The sequence below is a fragment of the Larimichthys crocea genome, chromosome XII (assembly GCF_000972845.2).
Source record: "Larimichthys crocea isolate SSNF chromosome XII, L_crocea_2.0, whole genome shotgun sequence".
NCBI lineage: Eukaryota > Metazoa > Chordata > Actinopteri > Sciaenidae > Larimichthys > Larimichthys crocea.
The window spans coordinates 5,799,026-5,826,230 of NC_040022.1; the positions used below are offsets into that span (position 1 = coordinate 5,799,026).

The following is a 27,205-nucleotide window of genomic DNA, read 5'->3' on the forward strand; positions in this document are numbered from 1 at the left end:
AAAGCACTTTCGAATTGAAATTTAAGGTCAAGGAATTTTGGAAAATTACTGTTAATCAGAGAAAATAAGCAGGTCCATCAATGGTAACAGACAGACTGCAGAACGTAGGAACGTAGGAGTGACACAGTTCTATGGGCTGAAATATGTGCCACCAGAAACTGAATTTGAATCATTTATATTTGAATTTGACAGATTGTGTCCCGGGAGAGTTTTTTTTCCCCAGGACAGCTTATGAAAAAAGAGAACAATTCTGGGAAAAAAACGGGACAGGTGGCAACACTAGACTCAAATATAACTCCATAAAGCAGTTCTTCCTCTGTTTCATGGCAAGTTGCAACAAATAACCATTGTGTTACATGCTTGAAAACACAGGTGCTGATTGGCCGAAGAGGCCTCCTGTGTATCTGTGCTCGATTGCTCTGCCTCAGCTACCCCGATGTTTGTCACAGAAAATTGAAATTGAATTGTGAGAACTGAATGCTCAGTTCCAAACTAATAAATTCATTTTACACAAATTACAAATTACAATTCAGATTTATTTTTTTAATGCAATGATTCAAATTGAACAATACAAATTCAAATTATGTGATTCAAATTTAGATTTCAAATTTAAAATCTCAGAAAATCCAAATCCTGACTTGTCTTTCTGTCTTTTTTGTTTGCCAAATTGAATTGTATAATTGAATGAACAATCCAAAATATTATTCTGACAAAATGGTTGTAAAATTATATGATTTTTTAAATGATTAATTATCATTTATTTGTTTTGTTTTTTCAATTTCATTAGCAAGAGATGTTTTAACAGCATAATGCTATTTCTGTCTTAACACAAGCAGCAAAAGAGCTTTTGTCAGGTGAACGTAAACATGATGATTTTAGGTTTTTTCTTGTTTTGCTTTGATGTAACTAAGTACAGCTGCTGTCCTTTATGAAGTGGCAAGCAAAAAACCTTTTCAGAACCACCATTCAGTCCTACAAGGGGGGAGTATTTGATTTTCAGGAGTATTTCTTGGTTGATAAACATGGATTCCTGTTCCTATTTTGATTCAGTAATTTGAGTTTTATCACCCCAGGCATATTTAACATGCATTCATACATAGCGTTATTTTGTTATAACAGGATGATACTTCCGACTTTTCACAAGCAGTAAAAGATCTTTTGTAAACTGGTGAATTTGGTGAATGTAAACATGATGATTTTAGGCTTTTGAAAAGGGTTTTTTTATGGAGAGGAAAGTCTGCTTTGATGTAACTGAGTACAGCTGCTGTCTTTTATGAAGTGACAAGCTAAAAAACATTTCAGAGCCACCATTCAATCCTACAAGGGCGGAGTATTTGAAACTCTTTTTGAGAAGTATTTCTACACTGATAAACATGGCTTCCTGTTTTTTCCATCTTCAGGTTACAAAACAAACATGTTGGACATTGTAAATTTCAGCGCAGTAGGTTCTGATAGAGACTATGAATCTTTTTGGTAATATTTTGGTTAGTTTGTGTAACTCTTTGAATGTCTTAGACTGAAAATAACAAAAGAATGATCTGTTAACAAAGGAGCCGCAACAGCAAGACAGATACTTGCATGGCTGAAGGTGACCGTGCATGTTTCTGAGTCAGTGACTTGAGTTTTATCCCCCCAAGCATTTTTTAATATGTCTTAGATTATCCTACAATTGGCATGTCTGTTCCCTTTTATCTAAACTCTTCTTTTTTCTGCCATTTCAGCTGACTTGCTCTCTTGATTAATCTTGACAGAGGAAAAAACGTAGTTTGAATATTGTCTCCATATAAGTGCTCCCTGCTGATCAAATTAAAATTCTGCAGTCTATCTGTCAACCCCATCTCCGTCTGGTTTGCTGCATTCAGGTCCTCATATAGAAACCAGTCAAGGAGGAGAAAAGGCTGTACATAAACATTTAACACTGCTTACTTTGTTTGAAACTTTGAAAGTGTTTTTGCCAGATCTGAAGCAACTGCAGACCTTTGTACTGTACTTCAGTGACTTTCCACCTCTTATGTCCTTTCTGTTTATCAGTGAGGATTCATCTCTGACACATAGCAGGAAGAAAAATCCCGTCGGACCCCAGAATGTTTAAGTGGTGATAAGACTGCAGGGAACCACACTCCAGGTCCAGTGGATGCTCACATATGGTCCTGCTTTTGACTGTGGTTTGGCTGCCGGTTTGTTGCTCCATACTTTCTGGTTTCAACATTTTATTTTCATTTGCTTGAGGTCATTTTCACAAATGCTCTTGGGTGTTTAATAAAGAGAGGGGAAAAAAAATACTAAAAGTGCATTTAATAAGTCTATAAGATCAAGCTGTGTGACTTATTGTGGATTTCTCTCAGAGGATTTTGAGGTGTATGCAGTCAACTTTGGGAAATCATTTACATAATTTAAAACGCTTCTCTACCAGAATTCAAACTCACTGAGGTTTCACAACCCCTCTTATGTTGTCTACATGTTTTGATCTGAAATCCAGTACAATGAACTAAAGGAATAGTTCAGTATCTGGTTAGCTTAGCATGCTTATGCTTAGCATAAAGACTGGAAACAGCTAAAATGCCAAATGTAATAAAATCAGCCTGTTTAATCCATTCAAAAACCAAAGAGTAAAAACAACACATAATTTCTCTACTTGTCACCATTTTAAGGTTGCCAGGCAACAAGAGTCCAGGAAGTCACTGGTCCTGGTCCAGAGATAGTCTTGAACATAACGCCCATAATGCCCAATATTTCACTCTTCAGTATTTCGAGGAATTAAAAAAAGATATCATGTTCATTAGTGAACTTGAACTTGAAGAGGTGTTGATAGCCCAGGCTGGCTGCTGGCTGTAGCTGTATATGCATATTATATATGTATATTACCTGACTGATCTATGGATGTAAACACAAAGATACTTTAGCTAGAAAGACAAACCGGACACATAATGCAATGACATCTCTGTTTATTCTATTATAGATGCTCATTTCATTTGCACACACTTTTGTTTGTTGTTCTTTTTTTTTCTTTTCTTTTTTTTTACATTTTAAGGTGTATTTTTGTATCTTGTATCAACTCTAAGAAATTCACATTTACACAATGCATTTTACATTAGTAGGTAAGTACAGGTGACATTCAGCTTTTTTGGGAGTGGGTCCTGATCTATCTGTATCAAGTTTGTAATAATATCACAGAGAACAGTGAACCATCCCCCCCATAGACTTCATGTTACGGCACATGTTACATGTCCTGTCGCCTCTGAAATGGAGGTACACAATGAAACTTACTGTACATGCAAAACCTCTGCACAGTAGAGCTGATTTCTATTGACTAATAGCATATGTGAGTTTTAGAGTAGAAGTCTTGGGTGACACGTAAATATTTTTGTAATGCTACATGACCCTATTAGTTGCCAGTATTTATAGCATGTTAACATACAGTATGTGTTCACTGGCAACCTATTTGTACTGTAAGTCTCTCTATATTGGTGCCAGGTTTATACAGTTTGCTTGAGTCTCCAAGGTTCATCTATAACTCTGACTTCTATTTGCTAAAAACCTCCATTAGCTCTCAAAATATTTTTAAAAAAGCACATAAAATCATAAAATAAGTGGAAAAACTGCAAAAAAAAAAAATATATAGTCAAATTCTGAACTTAAAGACACCTGACACTGTACACAGGCACTTGAACTGCGGTACACTCTTTGAGTGCATTCATATTACATCTAATAAGTGCTACAAAATAACATATCAGTTAGAAAAAATACTGATTCCAAAAGTGTGATACTATTCATGATATAAACCAACAGGAAAATAGACAAAGACAAAAACAATTTACAACAACAGAATGAGGGCAAATTTAAAACCTTATCCTTGAATGTGTCTTGCATATTTCTGTTTATATTCGGGTTGTACATTCTTACATTGTGTGTATCACTTCACAAGCTGCTAGAGAAAGAGAAGAAGTCAGTTCAGGGTAGATGAGCGCACTGCTGGAGGGCTGATTGGACCTCAGGGGGAGACAGAATCAAGGAGTATGTTTCGACTTTTTTTCCCCTTTAAATCAACACTCTGGTCACTCATACTGTAGCAGTGACTCCTTTAATGTCACTGCCACAGCTAGGATCAGGATGAATCATGCCGGCTCTCTCAATAGAAGAATGAATCATACACTGTCTGTCTATGTGTGTGTGTGTGTCTGTCTGCGTATCAACCAAGGAGCAGTGAGCAAGAAATTACAGCAGCATTGTATTTGTTTCCATTCATAATGCTGCCGTGTAACCGGATGATTAACAAGTGAAGAGAGCAGAAAGTTTAATTGTCTTGAGATGTTGGTGACCATGTGACCGATCCATGCAGCATCACACAGGATATAATAACTCACTATGTCTGCCTGACATTTCTTATCTATCTATTGCTCACTACACTCTACAAAGTCTGCTGACAAGTAAACACATCTTACTTCTCCTTTTAAGTAATGGGTTGTCTTTGCTTTCTTTGCAAAAGTTACATGAGAAGATTTGTACCACTTGTCCAACCTGTACAAGCCCCAACGTCTTGTTTTGTTTTACGCATACATTTCTGTATTAAACAAATGAGATGTATGATTTATTTAGCGAGCTTTCAAGTTGCTGGTGGGCAGATTTTGTTACTTTTGGACAGAGCACAATCTTTACGCTAAGCTGAGATAACCAAACCAGCTGCTGGTATTAGCTCTATATCAACTGTACGGACATTAAAGTGGTATCGATCTTCTCACCTAAGTCTAGACAAGAAAGAGATAAGCATATTTCTTTAAATCCATTAATGTCTGAATCATAATGGAAGATGCATATCAACCCGTATCGTTCTACGTTTTTTTTTTTTTTCAACATCAACAGCTGCTCTACATCTGTACCTGTCTACCTACCTACTCTAGCATACATCTAAAGACTTTTTTTTTTTTTTACAGAAATCTTCTACAGATCTCGTGATCATTTTTTTCATCATACCACAAGAGGGACCCTGAGAAAATACGTGCCCCTGTAGGAATGAATACTAAAGCAGTGCAGTCAAGCTCAGCTTCTTTTACAAGATATCTATCTCGACTGTTTTTACGCTTTCTGCGAGCAGCAGGGGGCCAACATAAAAGTGGTCCTGTGTGATAAAAGGTGCCACCCAGCCTCGCTGCTAAGTGCTTTTATATCACCATGGTGATATAGCAAATGTCAGTGGCCTCGGACTTGGATAAGGGGTCTGTAATGTCACGTTAAGGCTTCAAAGAGAGCCGTGTCGCCCCTCTGTCGTCCTCAGCATTATTCCCGATCAGAAGTGGCTAAGCTGAGTGGAGCAGAGGGTAAATGAAGCTGAAACCCTGAGGTAATTACTACCTGCCTGTCAGGACGTCTCTCTAATGGGCCCCATGTTGAACTGAGCGCCGCCGCCAGTGCATTAGAGCCTCAGTCCTGTTTATCACAGACACAGAGCCGTATGCAAGACTGTAAGAGTGAGTATGTGGCGGGTGGTGGTGTCAAGTGAGCTGAGGATAGTGGAAACAATTTGCTTCTAAGGGGTGTCCCAATTTTCCACTCAGTAAGTGTAAAGAATGACAGATGGGATTCCTTTTTCACGCATGTTTTTTTTTTTTCCAGTACCAAAATTCATTTAAGCATGTGTTTAATGAGCAACTCGCTATACTCGGTCACTGATGGCGTCACAGCGACTTCCCTTCCCTTCCATCAATTCTATGCAGTGAGTCAGCAGAGCTCCACAGTGCAGAGATGTTTCTCTCATGTTGCACATCCAGGCTCCATAGAGGACTGTGGAGGAACCCTGCTGAATCAGCCATGTAACTCAAGCCACAAAATGAAAGTAATGCACCACAAACAGGAGACAAACATTTGGGGTATGTTACATTCTAAGCATGAAATTACTGAAACATAATCCCTGGAGGTGCCGTGAAGAGGTCTATGTAAGCGAGGAGATAGAGACTGCGGAGTGCGGGAAGAAAAACTTTGATTACCAAGCGGGCTACACAGCGATTGACCTTTCTTCCCAAATATGACTCACTTGCATCAGTCGGTGCAGGCGATCTAAAACTGTGACGCAAACATTTTACAAGACAACATGCCGTGAAATGCGTCTGTGGGGAAACGATAAAAAAACATGAAACTTCAGATGAAGTTGGGAGTGACTCACGGCTCCCCCGCTGCTTTTTGTATCGCTGACGATGGCGGGGGTCTAATAGAGTGAATCCTACAGAGAGAGACTGAGGATTATCCGAGAGTGGGATGCTACAGAGGAAGATGTGAGAGGAGAAAGGTTTCTTTTGAAAGAGGAGATAATGGATAACCTCTCTGCCTATTTACCTTTCAGGCACATACGTTTCATGGCTAATGAATCAGAGGGAAAGCTTTGAAAGGGGTAGAGGATACTAAGTTGGCAGTTAGTGAGAATTATGTCAATATAGATACTGCGATAGTCTGTTAATACGAGATGCACTGGCATATATCTATGATTATGTATCTGCAGTGACATTGGTACAGATAGTGGTTGATATTGCCGTAGATGTTGTGTCCAGGCACACTGATAGATAGAGTTGGACTCTATATGCAGGGATGAAGAGTTAAACTGTGGCCCAAAGGTGCTGGGAGGTCCGTACAAGTCAAGTCTTTGCTCTGTGGCCACTTCACATGTGAGTCACTTTTACATTCCCATGTGGCCCTCCCCTGCTTTTTTTTTTTTTTTGGTCCACGGTTCAAGTCCCCACTCTCCTCTCCCTGTGTTCAGCTCTGACGTCTCCTTCTTCCTCCTCTTCCTCAGACTTCAGGGGGAGGCGTGTCAGGCTGGGGTCCACCATCCACCCTCACCACTGCAGGGAGAGAGTGAAGAGAAATATGTCAGGCTCTGGAAGAATGACACAGGTGATTTGTGGTGATATTTAAATCAGCGGTGGTTCATCTTTTGGCATGGACCTTTTTCTTATTCACACAATTATACATATTTTCACTTATATCAACACAGTATTCTTGTATTTCCCACTGAGTACCTTCTTTTTAGTAAGAGGGAAGTCCTTGATTAGGGTTTTTTTCATCCCCACAAAGATTATAACTTCATATCCACCAAAAAGAAATACCTTAAACCCCTGATAGTCACACTTTTCCCTGCAGGGGGCCCTGTAGTGTCACTCACTCATCTGAGCCTGGTAAACTGGAGTCATTAGCCGGATGAAGATGGGAGACAAATGCTCTCTTTTCCCACAAACCTCTTAACCTGCTGTCAATTGAAGGAATCCATGGAAACAGCTCGGGAATGTAGAGGCGTTTCTGAGAGGACCCCCGAGTCCGGTGGGTGTATTCTTGTCCTTATAAATGCATCCTTGTGCCACGGAAGTGTAGTACAAGAGGGTTTATTTTAAAGCTTTAGAAGAGGGGGGGGCTCTTTTGTCAATGTATAACGTCATACCCTCCCTCTGTTTTCATTCCTTTTCCCTTCCTAAAAACCCATCTTTTCTACATATTTCACTGTTATAAAATACACTTGGTCTGCCTCTCTGCTCACAGTGTCTATCCACACTGATCCTGTCCAGTGATGGCCACACTCCATAGCGCTTCTCTCTCTTCCTTCCTGTTTAAACAGACACTCTTCAGGCAGCACCAGTGACAAAAAGCAGAGAGACCCTGATTCTGCCCAGTGCAAAGCCATCTGTAAATGCAGACATACACGCAGTGGCTCGCACCTATGCTTATACTTCAATGCCGTTCAGTGTCTGAACTGGCCTTGCACCTCATTTTGAGGTTGCTAATAATGACCACATGGCTGTCCGATATTGTCCAACCTCATTCCAAGAATCAATACAAGCTGTCTTTCACTGTACCAGTTCAATCTGTCCTGAAATGCGGACTCCCAATGGCAGCAAAGATTTGTTGCCGACTTCTCCTCCTTTCTTTTTTTAATCAGCACATTCAGACAATCCTGATTGGACCCTAAGCCATGATAAAGCTTTCTAATTTGCTGATTAGTATTGAGTTTGAGATGGCTTTATGGTAATCACAAGAACTACCAGGGAAAACTTAAGAGACAGTGGGATTGTTTTACTAATTTGAAAAAAGATATTACTTGTTTTTCTACTTTACTTATCTCACCCTCAGGGTTAGGGTCAGGGTTAGTTGGACAACTAATGTTATTACTTTTCCATTGAAACCCCAGATTGCACAGACTATTATGAGTCAATGGGTCCCTGGGCATTAAAAGGCCCCTTCACTCCCAGTCATTTTTAGGGGTATTATGTAACATAATGTCATTAAGGCAACTTATTTTCTGAATTACTTTGATAATTAGTGATGGGATGTTACAGGAACACAGTATTTTCTTTCACAGTTTGAACTATTTTTCATAGCATTAATTTCCACAGATCATCTTTTATCGACTCCAGATAAATTATAGCTGTTTCACTAGCTGAGGCTGTCTGTTGCTAATACAGCAAAGGCAAACTGTTGATTTACTGTTGGATGAAGTCTTTTGAGTCCGTTTATTCTTGTGAACAGTGGATGTGTTTGTTTACTAGATTGTTCTTCCTATGAGGATTTCACGTTGATTTTTTTGACTGAAGACACTCTTCCTGGCATCAAGGATAATGTGGCTAATCTGACAGCTAAATGAATAAAATGGATTGCATTTTCATATAATTATGTTTTATTTTATTTCTTTTACTGTCAGATATAATATATTTGATGTAGGTTAAACTAAAGCACGCACTGTGTAGCTGTATAAGACTCTGTCTCTGCAGATTATAATGGATTAGGAGTAATTGACGTGATTGGGACATCTCTACTTTTATGTCTTGTAAAGTGAATTTGGCGTTCACTCTGAAGTTGTCAGACTACTTTATCCACTCCAACATTAGAGCTGGTAAACACAAGTCGACACAAGTTGTTTACTTTTCATCATTTATTAATAGTGCTTACTCTTCATAGTTCTTCAGATCATGTTAGAAAACAACCAGGAAAGTGCAAAAATGATTTTTAGTTCTATTCTCTATAGTTACTCAACCTGTTTGGTTGAAAAGGTCTAACAAATACTTCACAACACAACAGCAACAAAGCTCTGTCTTTGGGACCCTAACCTCTAAGTCTTAAGGGCGTGTACTGTAGGCCAGGACCAAAGAGGCAGAATTTGAAATTCATCACCTGATATGGAAACTGATCATGACTAATGTAGCTGTCATCCAACAACGGCGAGGATATTTTCACACAGAGAAGTTTTATCAAAGCTCTCTGATTAAATTTGCATTAGTAATACATGACTCATCTGCAATATTACTGTAACTTGCTGCTGGATAATGTTTCACACTGAAGAATGTAGTGTTGAGCTCCTGCAGGTCCTTCAGGCTCTCGTAGTGAATCACAAACAAACTCGTATTGTGGGTCTTATTTTCTTTTATCCTTCAGACGAAGTCCAATCTACTCATTCATTCTGATGAATATAATCTGCGTTTCTTTTATTGAAGACCATATGCTGCATGTTTTTGAATTTTTTTCTTGACTGACTCCATTTTGTAAAGACTGTGAGGTCAAACACAGGACAGGGATGCACGGATGGGTGATGCGAGTGAGGGCTTAGAGTTTTGTTTGAATTTTAAACGCATTCAATATGCACAATGCAGAGGGGGAGGCGAGCAGCAAGAGCGGCTCTTTTTAATAGAGATGCGTAGACAGAAATGAGGCAGCGTACCCTTCGTATAGGAGCTCTCACCCCTCACCAGTGACTCATGCAGGGAATACCCTCTCTGAATGTTGTCAGTCAAAACAGGGGACGTTTTCATTGCTCTGTTTCTCATTTTAAAGGCTTATTTGACTGTTTTGACTGGAGGTGTTCCCATTCTTTTAGCCGCCTGTAAAATATGGTTCGTTGGGAACAGGAAACCCCCTGCGATTATTGTGGATTTATTGTGCATATTCTCACTCTCTCGCGTATTTTAACAGACCCAGTTGGTTGTGAAAGAACCACCGACCCCCATCGCGAGAGCTTTCGCTGCCTTTTTAACGGCTTCCGCACCCGCAGACAGTGCTAATGCCAATTAGCAGGTGCTAAACGCTGACGCAGGATCAGATTTTGAAAGGCAGCAAGACCGGGCCTGGATCCCGTCTCATAACACCTGCTAATGAGCCAATCAGTTAAAGAGGCGACAGGGTTAACGGTGCAGTCATCTTCTCAATGAACCAATCCTGAGCTGCTCCCCCAAAAGAAATTCTTTCTTTTCTTCGACATGCAGCAGGCTTTGCATTTGTTGAGTGGAAGAATGGAAAGGGGGGACTCCAAAGAAAACACAAAAACAAAATAAGCTTTTCCCAAGCCTCGATGGAATGTAATGGGCATCCCAGAAAAGACACAGTAGTGGAGATTGTTCAAGGGAAGATTTATCAGCTGTTAATCAGCCGTCGTCCTGTTCAGCTGCTTATTAGCACAATATTATCCATGTATGACTATTTTTTAGGCTTTACCATAACTCATAATAATACTAGGAAGGAAACATATGAGATCCTTAAAGAGAAAGCCAGTTAGAGAGGCATGAATGACTGAATGAATAACAAGATCATGACTGAACTTGAGACTTCTTCCTCAGGTAAAAAGCCTCTCAGGTTTATGAGTATAGATCGAGTGAGAATGCAGGTTTCATCTCTTTAATGTAAGTGCTATTTGAGTATTGAAGGAAGGCAGACAGCTCTGGAGAGGTCACATCTCTTTCCAGCAGCACTTGCTTTTATTCTCCGAGCTGTTTAAAGGTTATCCTCTTTTTACAGTCACTCCGTGCAGATTCCCCGCCATGCAGCGCACCTAAGCCTCATATTTTTGTGGTGGTACTCAGTGTAAGCAAGTAAAATCCTCTAATCACATACACTGATTACTAAAAAACTTAAAGAACGTGTAATTGGATGGAGAGTTTTGGAGGAGGCTATTAGGTCTGAAATTTAGCTTCTTTTTTTTAAGTTGTTTTGTTACACTTCCTGTATGTTTAGACCTGTTATATTAAACGTGCCATGAGATAACATGTTATGATTTGGCATTATATAAAGAAAAGTGAATTAAATAGAATAAATTCACTACCAGGTATTGTCTTTGTAGCCAAAAAAATTATATAGCTTATTCCTCTATGCTATACACTCCTGCTGTCATAAATATTCATACACACTGAATATTTATTATTCTGCAGCTGAAAATAGTCCCCTAACTACTTTGCCTTTTTTTTTAAAAATGGAAAAAAAATTCTTTTACCAATTTTTGAAAGAAAGATTTACATCTTCAGTGGGAAGCTGAAAGATGACTGTTGTTTTGAGTGTTTTATGGGTGTTTTGGGGGATGTATCCTTTGTATACAAATTTATTTTTAATTCTAATAAGGGACTGGGAAGTTGTGCATAAAACGTGTGTTGTTTTCTTAAGTCATTTCATGTAGCTATTACACTGTTTCTCTCTCTCTCAATGCACTGCACTGAAAGAAGTATATTAAGAATGTTCAATTGCTTTATAATAGATCAGTAAAGTGCATAATGTTGGTTTTATCCCTCCAGGCCAGACATGATCTACTGAGTTAATCTCACAAAACCTTTTAGATTTCGTCTGGCTTGCAAGTCTACGTGGCAAAGTATGTCCCAATGACACACACTCGAAATATTTCATGAGTCAAAGAGAGACTAAAATAGATATAGAGGAGTAGTAAGAGTAGTAAAGGCGGATATAGATCAAACATATGCAGTTACATACTTTCCTTATAGATTACAAACCTTATATTTACAGTACACTAAGATAGAAACCGTGTCAAACGGCTGTCAGCGCTGAATATTTGAGCCTCAGTTTGATAGTGTACATAAACATTTGTGATTACAGTCAAACTAATACATACACTTTCAAGTAGATCTTGAATGGTTCCTATGCACTTCACATTCGTCTTACCACTGGGCCTCATGATCATAGTTTCTACATTCCTATGTCTAATACATCATGAGCCCATATAGGATTTGGCCTCACCTATCTCCTCTTGGCAGAGAAGTGTTCATCCTCCTCCAAGGTGATATATTGTTTTTGATCTCAAGCCCCAGAAATGTGCCTTTTACTATGAGCGAAAAGCTTGCACAATGCTGGAAAAAAAACACATGCTCTCAAGATCTCAGTAGAGTATCTTGATGTAATCAGCAGTGACGTTGATTGGCAGCAAGAGTACAACAGTGTGAAGCAGGAATGTATTCGGACTTGGATGAGAGCCTTATGTTAAGTTAGAATTTTTGTGCTGAATACAAAGCTCTGGCCTGTTATCACATATTAAATGTGTATTCATCAAGTGCAGTTAAGTTTGACAAAGCTTAGGGTCTGGTTAAATTATAATTGGATGTCACAATATTGACATTTTGTTTTTCTAAATCCATTAAACCTGACACACTACAATAATACTGGATTATCCAGCCCTAATTAATGTCTTGGTTACATCATGAAAACATTCACATGCTTCTGTTTATGACAAAAATAAAGAGCGAGTTTTAGGCTTACCTATCTGTTCTTGTGTGTGTGAGTGTGAGGGCTGAGCCTGGACTTCAGCCTGGGCCTGCTGCTGCTGCTGCTGCTGCTGCTGATGCTGCTGCTGATGCTGCTGATGCTGCTGCTCCTGCAGACTCTGGCTGTCCACCGAGATGCCGCTGTCGCTGTGCAGCTTCTCTCCCTCCGGCGTCACCATCTGGTTGTTTGTAGCCGCACGGTTATTAGCTGCCTGCTTGTTCTGTTTGCAGCTATTCCACCTGTGGAAGTGGCATGTCAGATATGGAAGATAACGATCCACTCAGTATAATACAGTTATTTGATCCTACCTGAGTTTTAGATATTTGGATTTAGTTATTTAGTTATGGGCTATGGAGCAATAACTGATAAATGATAACAGCTTAAAATGATTGTTGTCAGATAGTGAAAGGCAAACAACCACTATTTAAAACTAAATCTACCTTCATGAAGTTTTCTTTTCTTGAGTCTGCTCTAATCTAAGGTGCTCTGCTTAGCACTGAGTGCTTTTATTGAGGCCGGTCAGTTTGTACACAATGTAGTATTTCCGTTTTGTGTGGAAACTAGTATTAGGCTAATCTTAGCCTCTCTTTCCTGCTCTTTATTGGATTTGGGAAAATTTGTGCTCCAGACAACATTAGTGGCGATAGCATCACTGTTTGTCAAACACATCAGTCAACAGTTACATCCTAAAAGCATTTTTCCATGACCTTAAAAGTGAAAACACACTTTTTTTTGTACATACTAGATAAGTAGGTTAACTAAGAAGACACTACACGGATTAACTAGTGAGGATGATTTTTGCCTAGAAAAGACTACATCTATTTGCACAATATCAGTATTTAGTATATCATCTTTACAAGGTGCTTTAAAAGAGGCTTGAAACATTATGAAGTCTAGGCGTGGACAGTGTTTTCAGCCAACTAATGGAGCTAACATTAGCTCAATTAATTAACTTCTGCTGATAAGATGCAAGTGCCAGTGACAGATGTCATTTCAGCCGGCAAAATCAATAGTTGCCAGCTAGAAATGCGGATCCTCCCTTTGTCTACCTCGATCCGAAATCAACAAGTATCAGAAATCTTTTATGACGTTCAGAGATGCAAGACAACGAATAGCCACGCTTTGCTGGCCCTCCACTGTACCCGAATATTTTATAACTGTTTTAAACAGTATATTTTTTTCACTGTTTTAACTCCAGGGAATGTTTCTGGATCATGTTTGACTCTGAAACCAGCCAAGAAAAACTCTGCTGGAAGTCGAAAAGGCGGCAGCATGTGCAACACATCAGAAATGTCTTTTATTTCCATGTAAGTCATTGTAAAGTGCATATGTGCTGCATATTTGCATAAGTATACAATAGAAAATAATATGGTGCCCATAAACCGTTCAGAAAGCATGAAAAAAAAGCTGTTCTTTAGAAGATGAATGGCTCATAAAAGAATGATTGAAATATTCATGAGATATTGAGTGGTACATTACAGTTAACACCTCTGAGTGTTTACTTTTAAAATATTGTCTGTTGAAGGAATTCACATAATTTGCAGTCTGTTTATGCATGATGACAAGTACATGAGGAGTTTAGCCAGATGTGTGCGTGACTACTAATAAATCAGACACTTGAATTTCCCCTGGTCTGCACTTTTTAAACAATCAATGCCTCTAATGAGCTTGTTTACTTGTTTCAGATGTGTCTTACACTGGGCTCTCGTGTGGTTGTATGTACTTGTTAATGTAACCTCTGTGATGCATTAAGTGTTGACTTGTTTGTTGAAGAAAAACTCATTGTGGTACATGTGATTCTCTAAAACTAGGTCAAAACCACTATAAACCATGGCAGGCCTGAATATTTCACCAATCATAATAGTGACATTTTTTAGCCCGGGGCAACATCTGTCACTTTATCCAACACAGACCACCATCTCTATCACAGTTCACCATTTTGTCCTAGATTATATTGTGACCGAGGTGCAAAACCTAATTGTGTTGATGTCTTTAACCACAAAGCATCTTTTCTACAAACTGACCTCTTAAAAACGATGTATGCCACCAGGCCCACCACCACAGCAGCCAGGATGGAGCAGTAGATGGGGATGAGGTTTTCGTTGAGCCCATGGCCAAGGAAGCGAGGAGAGCCAGCACTGGACGTGGTCGTCTCTCCTCCTGGTAACGGGCTGTCGGAGCCCTCGGGGGAGAAGTAATTCGTGAAGGAGGGAGGAGACAGACCTATATCTGAGGTGGGGGCGAAATATGTTGGGAGGAGAGGATCTGTATGGGAGAAAAACATAGAGAAAGGAGCATCGGTGAGAAATGAAACAAAAGTCTGCAGACATGGTAGCAACTCTGTGAGGCTCTACTGAGGCACAGTGGTGCTTTGAGTGAAACGCTAACATCAGTATATTAACATGATGTTTACAGCGGTGGAAAGAGTATGAATGCCACAGTGTAGATATATTATTATTAGTAAAAGTCATGCATTCAACATTGTACTGTAAAAAAAATACATATTTTAGGAACAAAGTAAACTTAAAACACAAATAGTAAAAGTACTCATTATTTTTGTTGATTATAATTTCTATTAATAATCAGAATCTGCATATAAATGAATTATTATTTTTTAAGTTACTCAAGTAAAGTTAGTCCCTCAGGTCATATTCGTCAGTGTAGTGTGCTACATACAAACCACAGCTGAGGCTGATGGGAGTTTTATTAGTTTTGCAGACATTTTGGCATGAATAAAAATTTGGTCCCACTGATGATTTAAGATGAAAAGTTAATGTAAGTTATTACAGTGCAAGTTATCCCTGAACATCTGTACCAAATTATTGTGCAATTCATCCAAATAGTTGCTGAGACATTTTGTTCAAAACCATAAATGTCAACCTCATTAGAAGAAAAGTCAGGACATGACCAAAGTTCATCAGATTCATCCTCTGGACACCATGAATGTACTAAATTTAATTATGTCTGGTAGTTGAGATATTTCAGTCTAGGACAAAGTGGTGGACCAGCAGACCAACATTACCATCCTATCATGACGAGACACTTTTATATCTTATCTCTGCAAGCTTGTTTCCTGAGATGTAGTCACCAAGTCCTCAACCAGATGTTTGATACACTGCACACATGCGGCAGCTGTTTCTTATAGATGGGTTCTGGCTGAGCTGTTGTGCGCAGAAAGAAAAGGAATGTTTCTCAACAAGGGGGGGCAAATATCTGTCATCTTACCAGCCCACCCCACACAAGGCCGGAGCCCTGCACGCCAGGTCTCTTTTCACCATGTCCCCATCTATGTGGTCTCTGCACATTGCATGACATTAAGGCCATATGGATCTATGTAGAACAAAGTCTTGGGCTTTAGGGAGGTCATCACTTTGAGTGTAGCCTTTGCTGAGGCCAGAGAGGCAGGAAGGCTCTGTGCTACTGGATGGGTCTGGTTTCTATCAAAGCAAAGGCTGGAAAGAAGAGTAATTTTCATAAATTGTTCTATTTCCTCTTTCTTTGTGAGCTCCATTAATGATTCAGTGTAATTCCCCATGTTGCAGCAGCACCATGCCCACTCTGACGACACAGTTTATCTATCAAATCACTCCTACAGCCCTGTCATATTATGCTTCTGTTTGAAAAAACACTGTCAGTAACACTGCAGTGATTCTGTCAGATGGTAGAAAAGCTCAGAGAGCTGTCTGCAGATTATTCCCTCCCTCGGGGTACGGTACAGCAGGCCAAGGAGAAGGCCTGTCCAGCCAAAACTAAAACTCCTCTGAGCTCAGCAGCCCGGTGGGGATGGAGAATGTGCAGCCAGGTTCAGATCTGAGACTGTAATTCCCAGCAGATCCTCGGGCTGCTCCTCATTAGCTTCATACTGGCGCTCACAGGATTAACCCTGTGGAGACCCCTGAGGCTTCCTTCAAGGCCAAAGACTGGGACGCTGTATCCTAAATACTTTAGGGGTCGTCCTGTTTTACAATTCTTCTCTTTCTGATGGATAAACTGATTGCTAACTGGTTGATTCAACTTTCACTCGGATGCAGTACACTTCCTCATTCAGTTTACCTTTGATAGAATTCACATACCTACTACATATATTAATATGCTCAAGTGTTTACAGCCTATTTCAAAAGGTATATACATTACTTACATTAATACTTTTTCATTTACCTTCACTGATGAAGCAATGCAGACCATTTTCATTTTATTTGTCCAGGGTTTTCAACATTTCTGCCTCCTAAATTTCCCCCCAATTCACTCGGGATGAATGAAACTTTCATTTGTGCTTCTCACAGCATTGAGAAATGACATTTTAATAATTCAGCAGCACTGTGTCTTTCCAGAAACTATGTCGTGGTTACTCTTGATAATCCACCGACCTCACTGCAAGTACTGGGGGGACATTGTTTTTTGCACACAAAAAAAAACATGTTGCTGTTTTTTTATTAATGTCATTTTTCCGCATACATTTATTTCACCTCCTTTTTGTTGGGGTGACAGCATAAATTTGGGAGCATAAATAAATGCTAAATTCATGTTCTCGGACACAAACAGAATTAGTTTGTTTCCCAAAAAATAAACAAAGAATCTCAGGAGGAAAATCTGATTAACTGATTGGTGTGACCATCAGTGACGTGGTCAGATGACAATCCGGAGAGAGAAAAAAAAAATCACCACCAAACGCTGTCTGCTCATATACTGTCTTTTCATTGACATGGCAGATAGTCAAGTTTCTCCACATTGATCTGTTGCATAATTTACACACGGTTACTCGCTTTAATAGTCCGATGGGACCTTGATGGGCAACTTATGTGGACACATTAGAAAAAACTTCTCTTGGTCGTCACGCATCCATGTTGGTCTGCGTGGTGATGACAGGGCATTCCTGCCTCCCGTGGGGGAGATTGGTTTACTGAAATGGCAGAAAATATCTTTCACGGACACAAAAATACAACACATGTGCATGCCATACTTAGAAACACGGAAATAATGCAGAGGCCTATTTAAAGCGGCGCTATTGATTCAGATCTGTCTAAAGGGAGGGGAGCATTTAGAGGAGTGGAACATGGGTGTCTGTATTACAAGCATTTCTTGACCTTTCCTGGGATGTAGTCAGGTTTCCTCAGCCTCGCCATACATCATCCAGCTAATGCAGGGTTCGGCTAATGGTATTAGCAATGCAACACGAGCTCGCAAATAGAATAAATTGTGAATGGAAGGTGTGAAAGTGAGTGAAAGTGTCCAGACGGCCCAGCCTTATATACAGTTTGTCAAAGAAGCTACGATGCTTACTCCCTTTCTTTTAGCACACTTGGCTATCAGTCATCCTGCAAGTGCCTTTCTTTGGGTGCAATGAATGTCTCTGTGCAGACATGCATCAGTCGCACCTCAGGACTCGCTGTAAATTGTCTCATTCTGGGTCAAAACGAGAGCCACTCCTGGGAGTGTGCCTCACATTACACTGACTCTGTGTTGAGTCAGTGTAATGCAGCTGAAGTACAGTAAACTACATCTTTATTGTAACTCCCCTCCTTTCTCTCTTTATTTCTCGGGTCTGACGCAGAAAACACCCCTGGCTGTAGACCAAAGGATAAACCTGAGGCTCCAGAGGCTGCATACCTCAGCTGGAAACAGAATAGGACCTTAAAGGCGGCGGTGGAGCTTTAACTATTTCATTTTGGCTTCAGTGGGTTTAAAACACTCGTGAAACAAAATAAAACTAGCCCGGGATTTTATGGGCGTGAGGCCGTGTGTGCGGGGAGATGTGTTTATTAGCGGGGTGTGGACTAGGGAGGGAGAAAAAAAATTAAATTTTTATGAGCCATTGAGGGCTTTATGGTGAAGTTAACCCCAGGGTCTTGTGTGGAGGTTGATGTCCTGGCTGCTGGCTGTTCAGGGTGGAGATGAGCAACTATCAGGCGCAGCACATGTACAATGACCCTCTTTATCAGCCGCCAAACACTCTCCCTCTGTCTCAGCTCAGCCTCTATCTCAATCTTCCTCTGTGTTTGTCGCCTGGCGCGCACACATCCATCAAACGCACACGTACTACAAATTATTCAAGGGAGCGCTCTGTCTTCTGTTCGGGAGGGTTAATAGGGAGAGCGGAGGGGAAGGCAGACAGAGAGGCAGAGTGTTAGGAGAGAGTGAGGAGGGGGGGGGGGGGGGGGGGGGGGGGGGGGGGGGGGGGGGGGGTGCAGATGAACAGAGAAGCTGCTGTAAAGTGCTCTGATTAGCAGGAGTAATTATACTGCAGCGGTGAAGGCGCTGAATGCACACTGGCCACCTTCCACCACTCCGCTAGCCCAGCCACTCGAGGGCTACTGTGGGAAGAGATAGAGGGAGCAAATGAGAAGAAGGGGGGAGGGAGGGAGATGAGCGGCGTAATGAAGAGAGAAGAAGTCTGCCTTTATCTGTTTTTCTAATCTTTCCGTCTCTTGTTCGTCGAGGGCAAACACTCGAACAGACGCTCAACACTTCACGCTTAATGCAAATCTTCTCAACTGGAGATTGAACGGCAGCTTCCTACAAAAAGCTTTTCCGAGGCCAAGCGGGCGCTGACCTTCAATAAAAGATGCAGGAGGTGTTTTCAATTTCAGTTCAAAGAGCTTCACACATGTGCGGTGTCCGGAGTTTAATGAAAAATGCAGAAGTTGGAGCGCACTTGGCACGGTGGAAGAGCGTGCATGTGCCGTGTTATGTGCCTGCCATCAGCGCTATTGATTTTGGATGCTCATAAAGAGTGTTTGTGTGTCTGAAGCTGGAGAGGACTCGGCTTATGAGGAGGGTGTGTGTGTGTCCTGCAGTGGAGTGTGGGTGCTCATAGAGGTCATTCAGCGAAACCTGAGCATGAGCAGAAGAAATCCCAGGACTCATATCGACCCTCTCAGCATAGAATACCAGCACAGCACATATGCTGCAGCTCTCTCTATCTGTTTTCATCTCTATTTCTTTCTCTCCCTCTTTCTGCCTCTGTCATTGTATCGTGTAATTGACACTAGGTGACAGCTGGATATGAAGTAGGGACTTAGGGAGTTGAAAATATCCCCAATCATGTTTTTCTTTTTTTTTTTACCACGTGCGGGAGATAGAGAATGACAGCAGGAGAGGAATTAAAAAATATTTTCCTCCCATAAATAATACACAGACAGGAGGGGAATTCCAGCGTGGCAGCTTCCTGTTTGCGGCAGAAAACATATCTATGTGCAGAGCTGTCACAGACCACCATGGAGGGCCTGGAAACATCATCACCACCACATGTGACTGCAACTATTACCCACAGGCCCACTAGTGCTATATGAAAGGGTTCTGCTTTCAAACACTGCGTCCCACAAGGTCACTTATCGTGCCATCTCCAGTCGCCACCGTCACTGTTGCTACATAACTATTACTCAGGACAAGGCGGGTCAAAGGTGAGACCAGCAGCATGGGTGGGCAATAAATGGGCAGTATTGTGGCCTACTGTACATGAGATATAAGATTGATTTGATGGCTGTCAGTTGTGTCACGTTAGAGCCTCGCTGCTCTTTCAGAGTGGACATGGCTTCCTCTCTGAGAAACAGTGTTGACTAGACCACATTTCTGCACAGCGTCTTTAGGGTTAAATATATGTGAAATCTGGAAAACCGTTTTTTAGTATCTCAGCATGTGGAATTTGGTACGCACACTTGCCTCCAAGACTCCAAAATCTTCTACAGAGCCTCCAACTTCAAACTTGTTGTATTATTCAGGAAATTTAAATACTGCATTTCCTCCCATGTCCTATTCGGTATGATAAACAAATATCAACAAGCAAATATGTGCCTGAACTTTAGCTTGAGCTGGCACAGATGTGGACATCGCCTAAGCGCAATAAACATTTGCTCATGCTCCAGAGTGAGAAGAAAGATAACAAATATGTTTTTTTTTTTTGCATAATCTTTTCATTCCAATCATGTAAAATTGTAAACAAGACTAAGAGTCGGGCCACGTCAGCAGCTGTGAAGCTGTAAATAGACGCAGCACTTCTCTGAGTTAAATGCAAACATCAGCATGCTAATACACTCAAATGATAACAGGCTGATGTTTATTGGTTAGCATGTTCACCATTGTTGTTTAGCGTGTCAGCAGATGGCTGAGGCTGATGTGAATGTGGTTAGTTTGGTCTTAGATTTTGACCTGATGTTGGCACTGGATCAAGCATTTGGATCATCATGAATGTGTGGACCAATTTTAATTTCAGCCCATCTGATAGTTGAAGCATTTCACTTGAAAAACAGGTTATCGCCTGACATGTGTGCCACTGTTTGTGTTCAGAATTACTGCGGTGGTGATATATTGATGATAAAAATCAAAATGTAGCTCCTTTGATGGTGTTTGGTACCTGTGGCAATAAAGGTGGTGAGTCATCTGTGTTATAAGATGATGCGTGTTATTTTCCCAGTCCATTTCACCACTGCCTGTCAGTGCTATTACAGTTATTAAAAAAGAATTTGCACCCTCCATCTACTGTACTGCAACAGGCTGTTGCAGACTTTTGGTTGTGGACTGTTGACAGATTGTTGAAGTCCATTAAGTTGTTTGCTAGATCCAAATACCTGTCAGCCATCTGAGTCTGTTAAATCCAAACAGCTCTCCAAAGAGGAATATTCATATCAAAAATTCATATCAAAAGCCCTTGTTAAACTGTATCATTTAAAAATGACGGTGCACACAGGAGATCAATAAAAGGCCCTGCATTAGCAAGTGCACCTGCTATTAAGCACTTTCTTACAAGTAGAAGCATTAAATCACTCCACAACGTAAAGTGGCTCTTTAGTCAAAGTTTGCGCAACAATAAAACCCACATGGAAGTAAAGGAGCCTTTAGCAGGAAGTAATCACCACAAACTTCTTCTGAAATCAGGGTTTGTTGGTTTTGCTGAAGATATCGGACGTTACTTCACGGTCCTCATTTATCTGACATTGATTTAAAAACAGATTGCAGATTTTTACCAGAGAATCCTAGAGCAACGCCAACTCAGACATTGTACCTCCCAGATTTGAGCCTTGTTGCCCTCCTGATGAGGTCGATTTCACGCCTCGTCCAGCCTGAGAGGATTTACAGCTTCCTTAGGTACAAGCTGCCTCTCTGACTTCGCTCCTTGCATGCTTTCTTGTGCTTTGTGGGAGGGCAGATTATTCACTATGTTGACACTGTTGTAGTCTTTAACCTTTTGATGCTTAAGCTTTCAACTTCCTGCCATTTGAAAACCTGACCAGGGTCGACCTCTGACTGTGACTGAGTCATATATGACGGCTCTAACACAGCTTTGAAATTCTTGGCAACCAGCATGCAGTCTGTGATTGTTCTCTCATCTGATGGCGCTTTCACACCTTACCGGTGCAGTTCAGACAAACTGTGGTGTGTATATTTGTTCCATTTTGGCTGGTATGAATGCTGTGAATGAATGAACCTGAACATGTGGCAGACTTACTATGACAGACAGAGTCACTGGTTGGTGTGCACACAGCCAGCTGCTTCTCAGTTTCCTCATCACAGATGGTGCAGGGCAGGCAGGGGTCGAGGTAGCTTTCCCGGTCAGAGTAAGTATCGTCCATACACTCCTCACACACCGTGTCGTGATCGTGTTCGCAGTGCGCATACACCCCCTGGCCTGCCGGGCACACTGTACACGGTTCGCATTGGCCTGACATCGTATTGAAGAAAAAGTTGTAGTTGCAGATGCAGATGGCATCGTTGGAGTCGGTGCAGGGCGTCTTCATCCGCATCAGGCCGGTGCACTCGGTGCAGGGCCTGCACTGCTCTGTGTGACTGTAGTTCTCCGAGAAGGTCTCACCTGCAGATGAGAGGACAGGTCGAAGGAGACGAGACAGAAAAGTGAGAGGGAGGAAACGAGAGAAGGGGCAAAAAGTAAAGGAGGTTAGAAGATGGAGAGAGCAGGAAATACGAGGAGATAAACAGGGAGATAAACAGTGAGTCTAATGACATTAATCATGTTTACTGCACATTCATTAGAAGGGAGGACACATTGATCCACTGGGCTCTTAGTGATTTGTGCTCCGGGACAAGAAAGGTGCTCTTGTTGGGGAGCGAGTCAAAAGCCTGCTGTGCTCATTACGATATTGATCGCAATGTGTTTGTGCTGCGCTAGTAAACTGCTTTAATCTCAGTTATACACACAGAGTGGAGTGCAGGTGCAGCGGTGTTAGAAAATGATCAAGCAATCATTTGGGCATATTTAACAGCTTTAGAGAATTTTAACGAGTCATTCCACCATTTGTCTTTCAAATTGTTTCATCTAAACTCATCTTCACACACACATATATAAGTTTGGATTACCTTAATATAATGCATCATGATGAATTCATTGCTTAATATAAAATTGATTTGATATATTGTACCTCTCTGCTCTAATGTCCATATGAGAAATACGAAGCTTCAGCCTGCACCAGATTAGCTTAGCTTAGCATAAAGACTGGAAACAGATGGAGTCAGCTAGCGTGGCTCTGTTCAACGTAACAGAATCCACCCCCACCTCACTTAATAATTCCATCTCGTTTAATCTGTACTGAAGTGTAAAAATGTACAAAGGGTTGTGTGCTGGACTATTTCATCCGCTGTGGGATCAGTTCAGTAACTTCATGTGGTGTCCATTGATTACCAACCTCATGGGAACAACAGTATCAAACATCAAACTCTCTGAAAGAAAACAAAAGTGTATATTTTCAAATATTTAATAAATATTTGTGTTTCTATGAGTGAGAATTTTCAAGAATTTTCAAGTCTACACTAACAACTATCAGTCTTGTCACTTTTCCACAAGTCAGTGTCATCTTTTTGAAGTAAGGAGCTTGAGGGAAATGAAATTTCCTGACGGTTCAACCACTCTTTAAAGTCTTTAAAAGAATATAGAGTTCAATTTTATCCAATACTTTCTTTAAGTGAGAACCTCGGTGCCACGCATAATTAAAATGTGAGCATTCACAGGTATGAAGGCTTCCATAAGTGATATGTGTGAACTGGACTGAGCATCTACAGACCTGTTAGCAGCTCTTTGAGGCTCTACCACGCTCACAATACTAACATGCAGATGTTTAGCATGTATAATGTTTATCATTTTAGTTCAGTATGTTAGCTTGCTGACATTTACTAATTAACATAAAACACAAAGTGCAGCTGAGGCTCAGACAGGTATTTAGTCATGAAGCAAAGTACAAAATGACACTTTGATATCATGACTGTGCGGGATGAAAAGTCACCAAAGTTGGTGATTTCATCACCTAGACTTTATGAATGGATATGATGAGTACGATTTCTTTGCAGTCCATCTCAAGAGGAGAGTGTCACGGTGCTAGTGTGGCTAAAAAGTACATTTAGTTCTGGTTTGTGTCAAACAATTGCTAAACCTTCACAGGGTTCGTTCTGCTCGGCGGGACGAATGTTGTTTTGTGTGATATTGATTTTTCGTTAAGAGATAGCAGACCACAGTTGACAGTGCTGAATAGAATGGGGTAAAAGCTGCACCGACTAATTGCCTGCTGCTTTTCAATTAGACATTTCAGATTTGCTCTCCAGGAACATTTGCATCAGGAGGATTGGAGAGGAGTTCATCACTGAGGAAGCCATGACCTTAAATTAGCTTATTCTGACACTGAGAGTTCCTAGGGGCACAGAGTAATCTATTAATATTGTATGTTCATATAGAATTATTTTCAGATATAATTGGATGCCTGCTGAATTATGCATGCATTGAAAGAGAGAGAGATCGAGGGGTCTGTGTGTCGTACAAGTGTGTTTTAGTGGTCGAATGAGATGGGAGTGGAGGAAAAAATCTACAGCTCAGATTCTTTTGTGGCGTGCTTAACATGAGAGCGGTCACTTTGCAAGAGCTGCAGTTCAGAAACAACACAATGTGAGACGATTTACTCGCTGCTGCATGCAGAAAGCATTAAAGTCCTGGCAGAGAGCAGCAGGACGTTTAGCATTTATCCAGCCATCCAGCACAAATACTTAGATTATGAGACCAGAATTCATGTTGAAACAACGCGGTAAATTTAAATTAACACCAGAGATTCACTCCTGCACAAATACTTGCAAAAAAATGTGTGCTCACCAAGTTGTCATTGGTTTAAACTCTCCTCAGTTGTTAAATTCTCTTCGTCTTAAATCATTGTGACTGGGTGTAACTGTAAAGCCACATGCTTGTGAGGGACACTTGTGCAACTCTCATCTGCATATACATATGTCTTAGTGTCTGTGTGTTTCTTGTGAGAACTGGTTTGTGGGTGTCGTGTTGCACAACATCACATTGTCAGTGTGAAAAGCCTTTTAGTAATATCCCAGAATCTGCACTGCACCGTAAACTGCTTTGGCAAGTAAACACTGGCACAGACTGGAGCTCTAAACACCTTGTAAAAAAACAGTGCAGCTAAGAAGCTGTGTAGATGAAGGCTGTCACATTATATAGACAGGCTGAGCGGAACAGACGGAAGCAATGATTTAGAGACAGGTAGGTAGAGACAGGAGTGGCTGCTCGATTTGCTCGAATTATTCTCTGACTGCTTGTTTGAAACTTTGAGGGTGGTCTGGCGAGTCCAACCTGAGTCTAAAACATATGACATAGTGTTGAGGAAGTGCTGACGTAACTGGGCAGGGTCTGGGGAAATGGTCCAGTTGAGGATGTAAGTGAGTTCCTCTTGGATAGACTCATCAGATTCAGTGTTTTTTTTTTCCTTTTCTGTCACCCACCCCTTGCTCTTATTACTGTCCCGAGGCATAAGCAATAGAAAGAGAGTGACACTGACTGAACGATCCCGACCCGGACAAATAACAGACCTCAGAGGTGACCGATTATTTGAATTTGTGAGCTTGAAGTCTTTGTTTTCTTTGCAGTCAGGCTCGACCAGGAAAGCTCCCCTCATTCATTTCAATTATCCCCCAGCGCGCAGGCTTCCTTGCTAATTTTAACTTGCATGCATGAGCCCCTTTCCAGTCTTTGCATGTAAACACGTCTAAACGTGACCATATGCACTGAAGGTTCGACAGGCATGTGTGTGTGTGTGGTTTGTACGTGTCTAATTCATATATCAGTGCTTTCATCTGAGAGCTAAAAAAGGAGAGCAGAATCAGGTGCATGGTGTCTCCTATAATAAAATATGATCCTTTTTGTAAAAGTCTCCAACTGAGTGATGATGGGCGTATCGCAGCAGCTCATCAGACTTTTCATGTTCTGCGGTAAAATGGCCATCGGTAAAGGCAGATGTGACTGTACCGTGGGGATGATTCATTTAAAATGTGCCACTTCAGCCCGTGAAGACCCCCCCTCCTCCAAACACTGATGTGTTTCGGTCCCATTAGTGTCATCAATAATGTAGCTCTGGACGGCCTTGAAACTGACCGATGATCTCCGCAATCAGCACTTTAGGTGTAAGCTTTTAGCGAGGACGGCCCACTGCACTTTCTCCCACTCCGCGACGATCCATGTTTCAACGGTGACACCCTTTTTTTTTCTGACCTTTTGCTGACTGTGGATGAATTACATTTGAAAAGCTGCGTGACGGCTTTATTTCTCTTTTTGAACGTTCAACATTTTTGTGTGTAATTATCGCCCCGCTTCATTGGTCCACTTAACTTCCCTTCTGATTTGAAACAGGTGTTTTAGGATATTACCAAAGCTATTATTAAGAGACCAAAGGAGGAAAGATGTAATTTAACAGTCAACAATTTCTTCAGTATCCTGTGCTAAGCTTTTGTTTTTTTTGCCTTGTTAGGGTGCCATGCATGGAAGAATCTTCCTCCACTGGTAGAGTGGACCTGCCAAAGGAAAATCTCCCTTTCCCGTTACTTCATTCCTCATGATTCGATGTTGGAACCGATTCTAGATGCTCTGTTTCAGCCTTCACCAGACGAAGCTGCGATTCTACTTTCCTTCCTTCTTTAAATCCCCAGTGATCCGGCCAACGGGACTCTTCCTAAACGCTACATTGCCTCGTGAGGTTCTGCTTTTTTTCTCTCAGATCTTCAGTCAGTTTTTTTTTTTGAATGGTACACTAAGTGAAGCAGGGCCGGTTGTCTTGTCTCCCATGACAGCAGAGAAAAGTGGAGGAGACTGATAAATATTTCAGCACTGCTGACGCTGGCACTCATCCCAAGTCGGGATGGGGAGGCTATGAAGGAGAGGGGCTTACACTGACAGGAAGTGGGGAATTAAGGGGGGGGTCATGGTAAATAAAGATTCACCCATATTTACCATGAAACAGGAAATGGATGTGTTGAATTTTACTGTTCAATTATTCATTTCTGCACTTTAGAAAATGTATTTACTGCTTTAGTTTTTCAGGTATGGTCAGTGTTTCAACTGCCTCTATCTCCATATAAATCCCACTCAGTCTTATTTTAGTGTATGTGCTCCTGTGGGCCTCAGGTACATTAAGATTTCATCTGCTGAAACAAAAACAATATTGAAACCAATGAAAATGCATTTGCACCGGAAATTAAGTGCAACCTCCTGGGCATTTGAGCTTAATTGTTGAGTGTTTATCAGCGGTGAATACCGTTCCTGTACTGCAGAGCAAGATAATTGTTCAATGTTAGATGCACAATAGGCTTTTCAATATGGTTTAATTAGCTGGATCAAATGAGTAAAGATGCACTGATGTAACAGTATGCATGATGAATGAGCAGATCGTGCCCTTTGGTGCCTGGCTCCCTAATACCATTTTATCCGCTA

The 27,205-nt window shown here is 41.0% G+C and overlaps 1 protein-coding gene across 1 annotated transcript in view; it reads right to left on the reverse strand.

Moving 5' to 3' along the window:
- Window positions 1–2,928: 2,928 nt before the first annotated feature.
- ngfra (nerve growth factor receptor a (TNFR superfamily, member 16)) overlaps window positions 2,929–27,205 on the reverse strand; it is a 30,341-nt gene continuing 6,064 nt past the window's right edge. The window contains exons 3-6 of the mRNA XM_010739827.3: window positions 21,950–22,312; window positions 14,532–14,772; window positions 12,502–12,746; window positions 2,929–6,830 (exon numbers count right to left, since the gene is read on the reverse strand). Of these exons, the coding sequence (XP_010738129.2) occupies window positions 6,778–6,830; window positions 12,502–12,746; window positions 14,532–14,772; window positions 21,950–22,312 (902 nt within the window). The 3' untranslated portion in view covers window positions 2,929–6,777. The remainder of the gene's footprint in view (window positions 6,831–12,501; window positions 12,747–14,531; window positions 14,773–21,949; window positions 22,313–27,205) is intronic.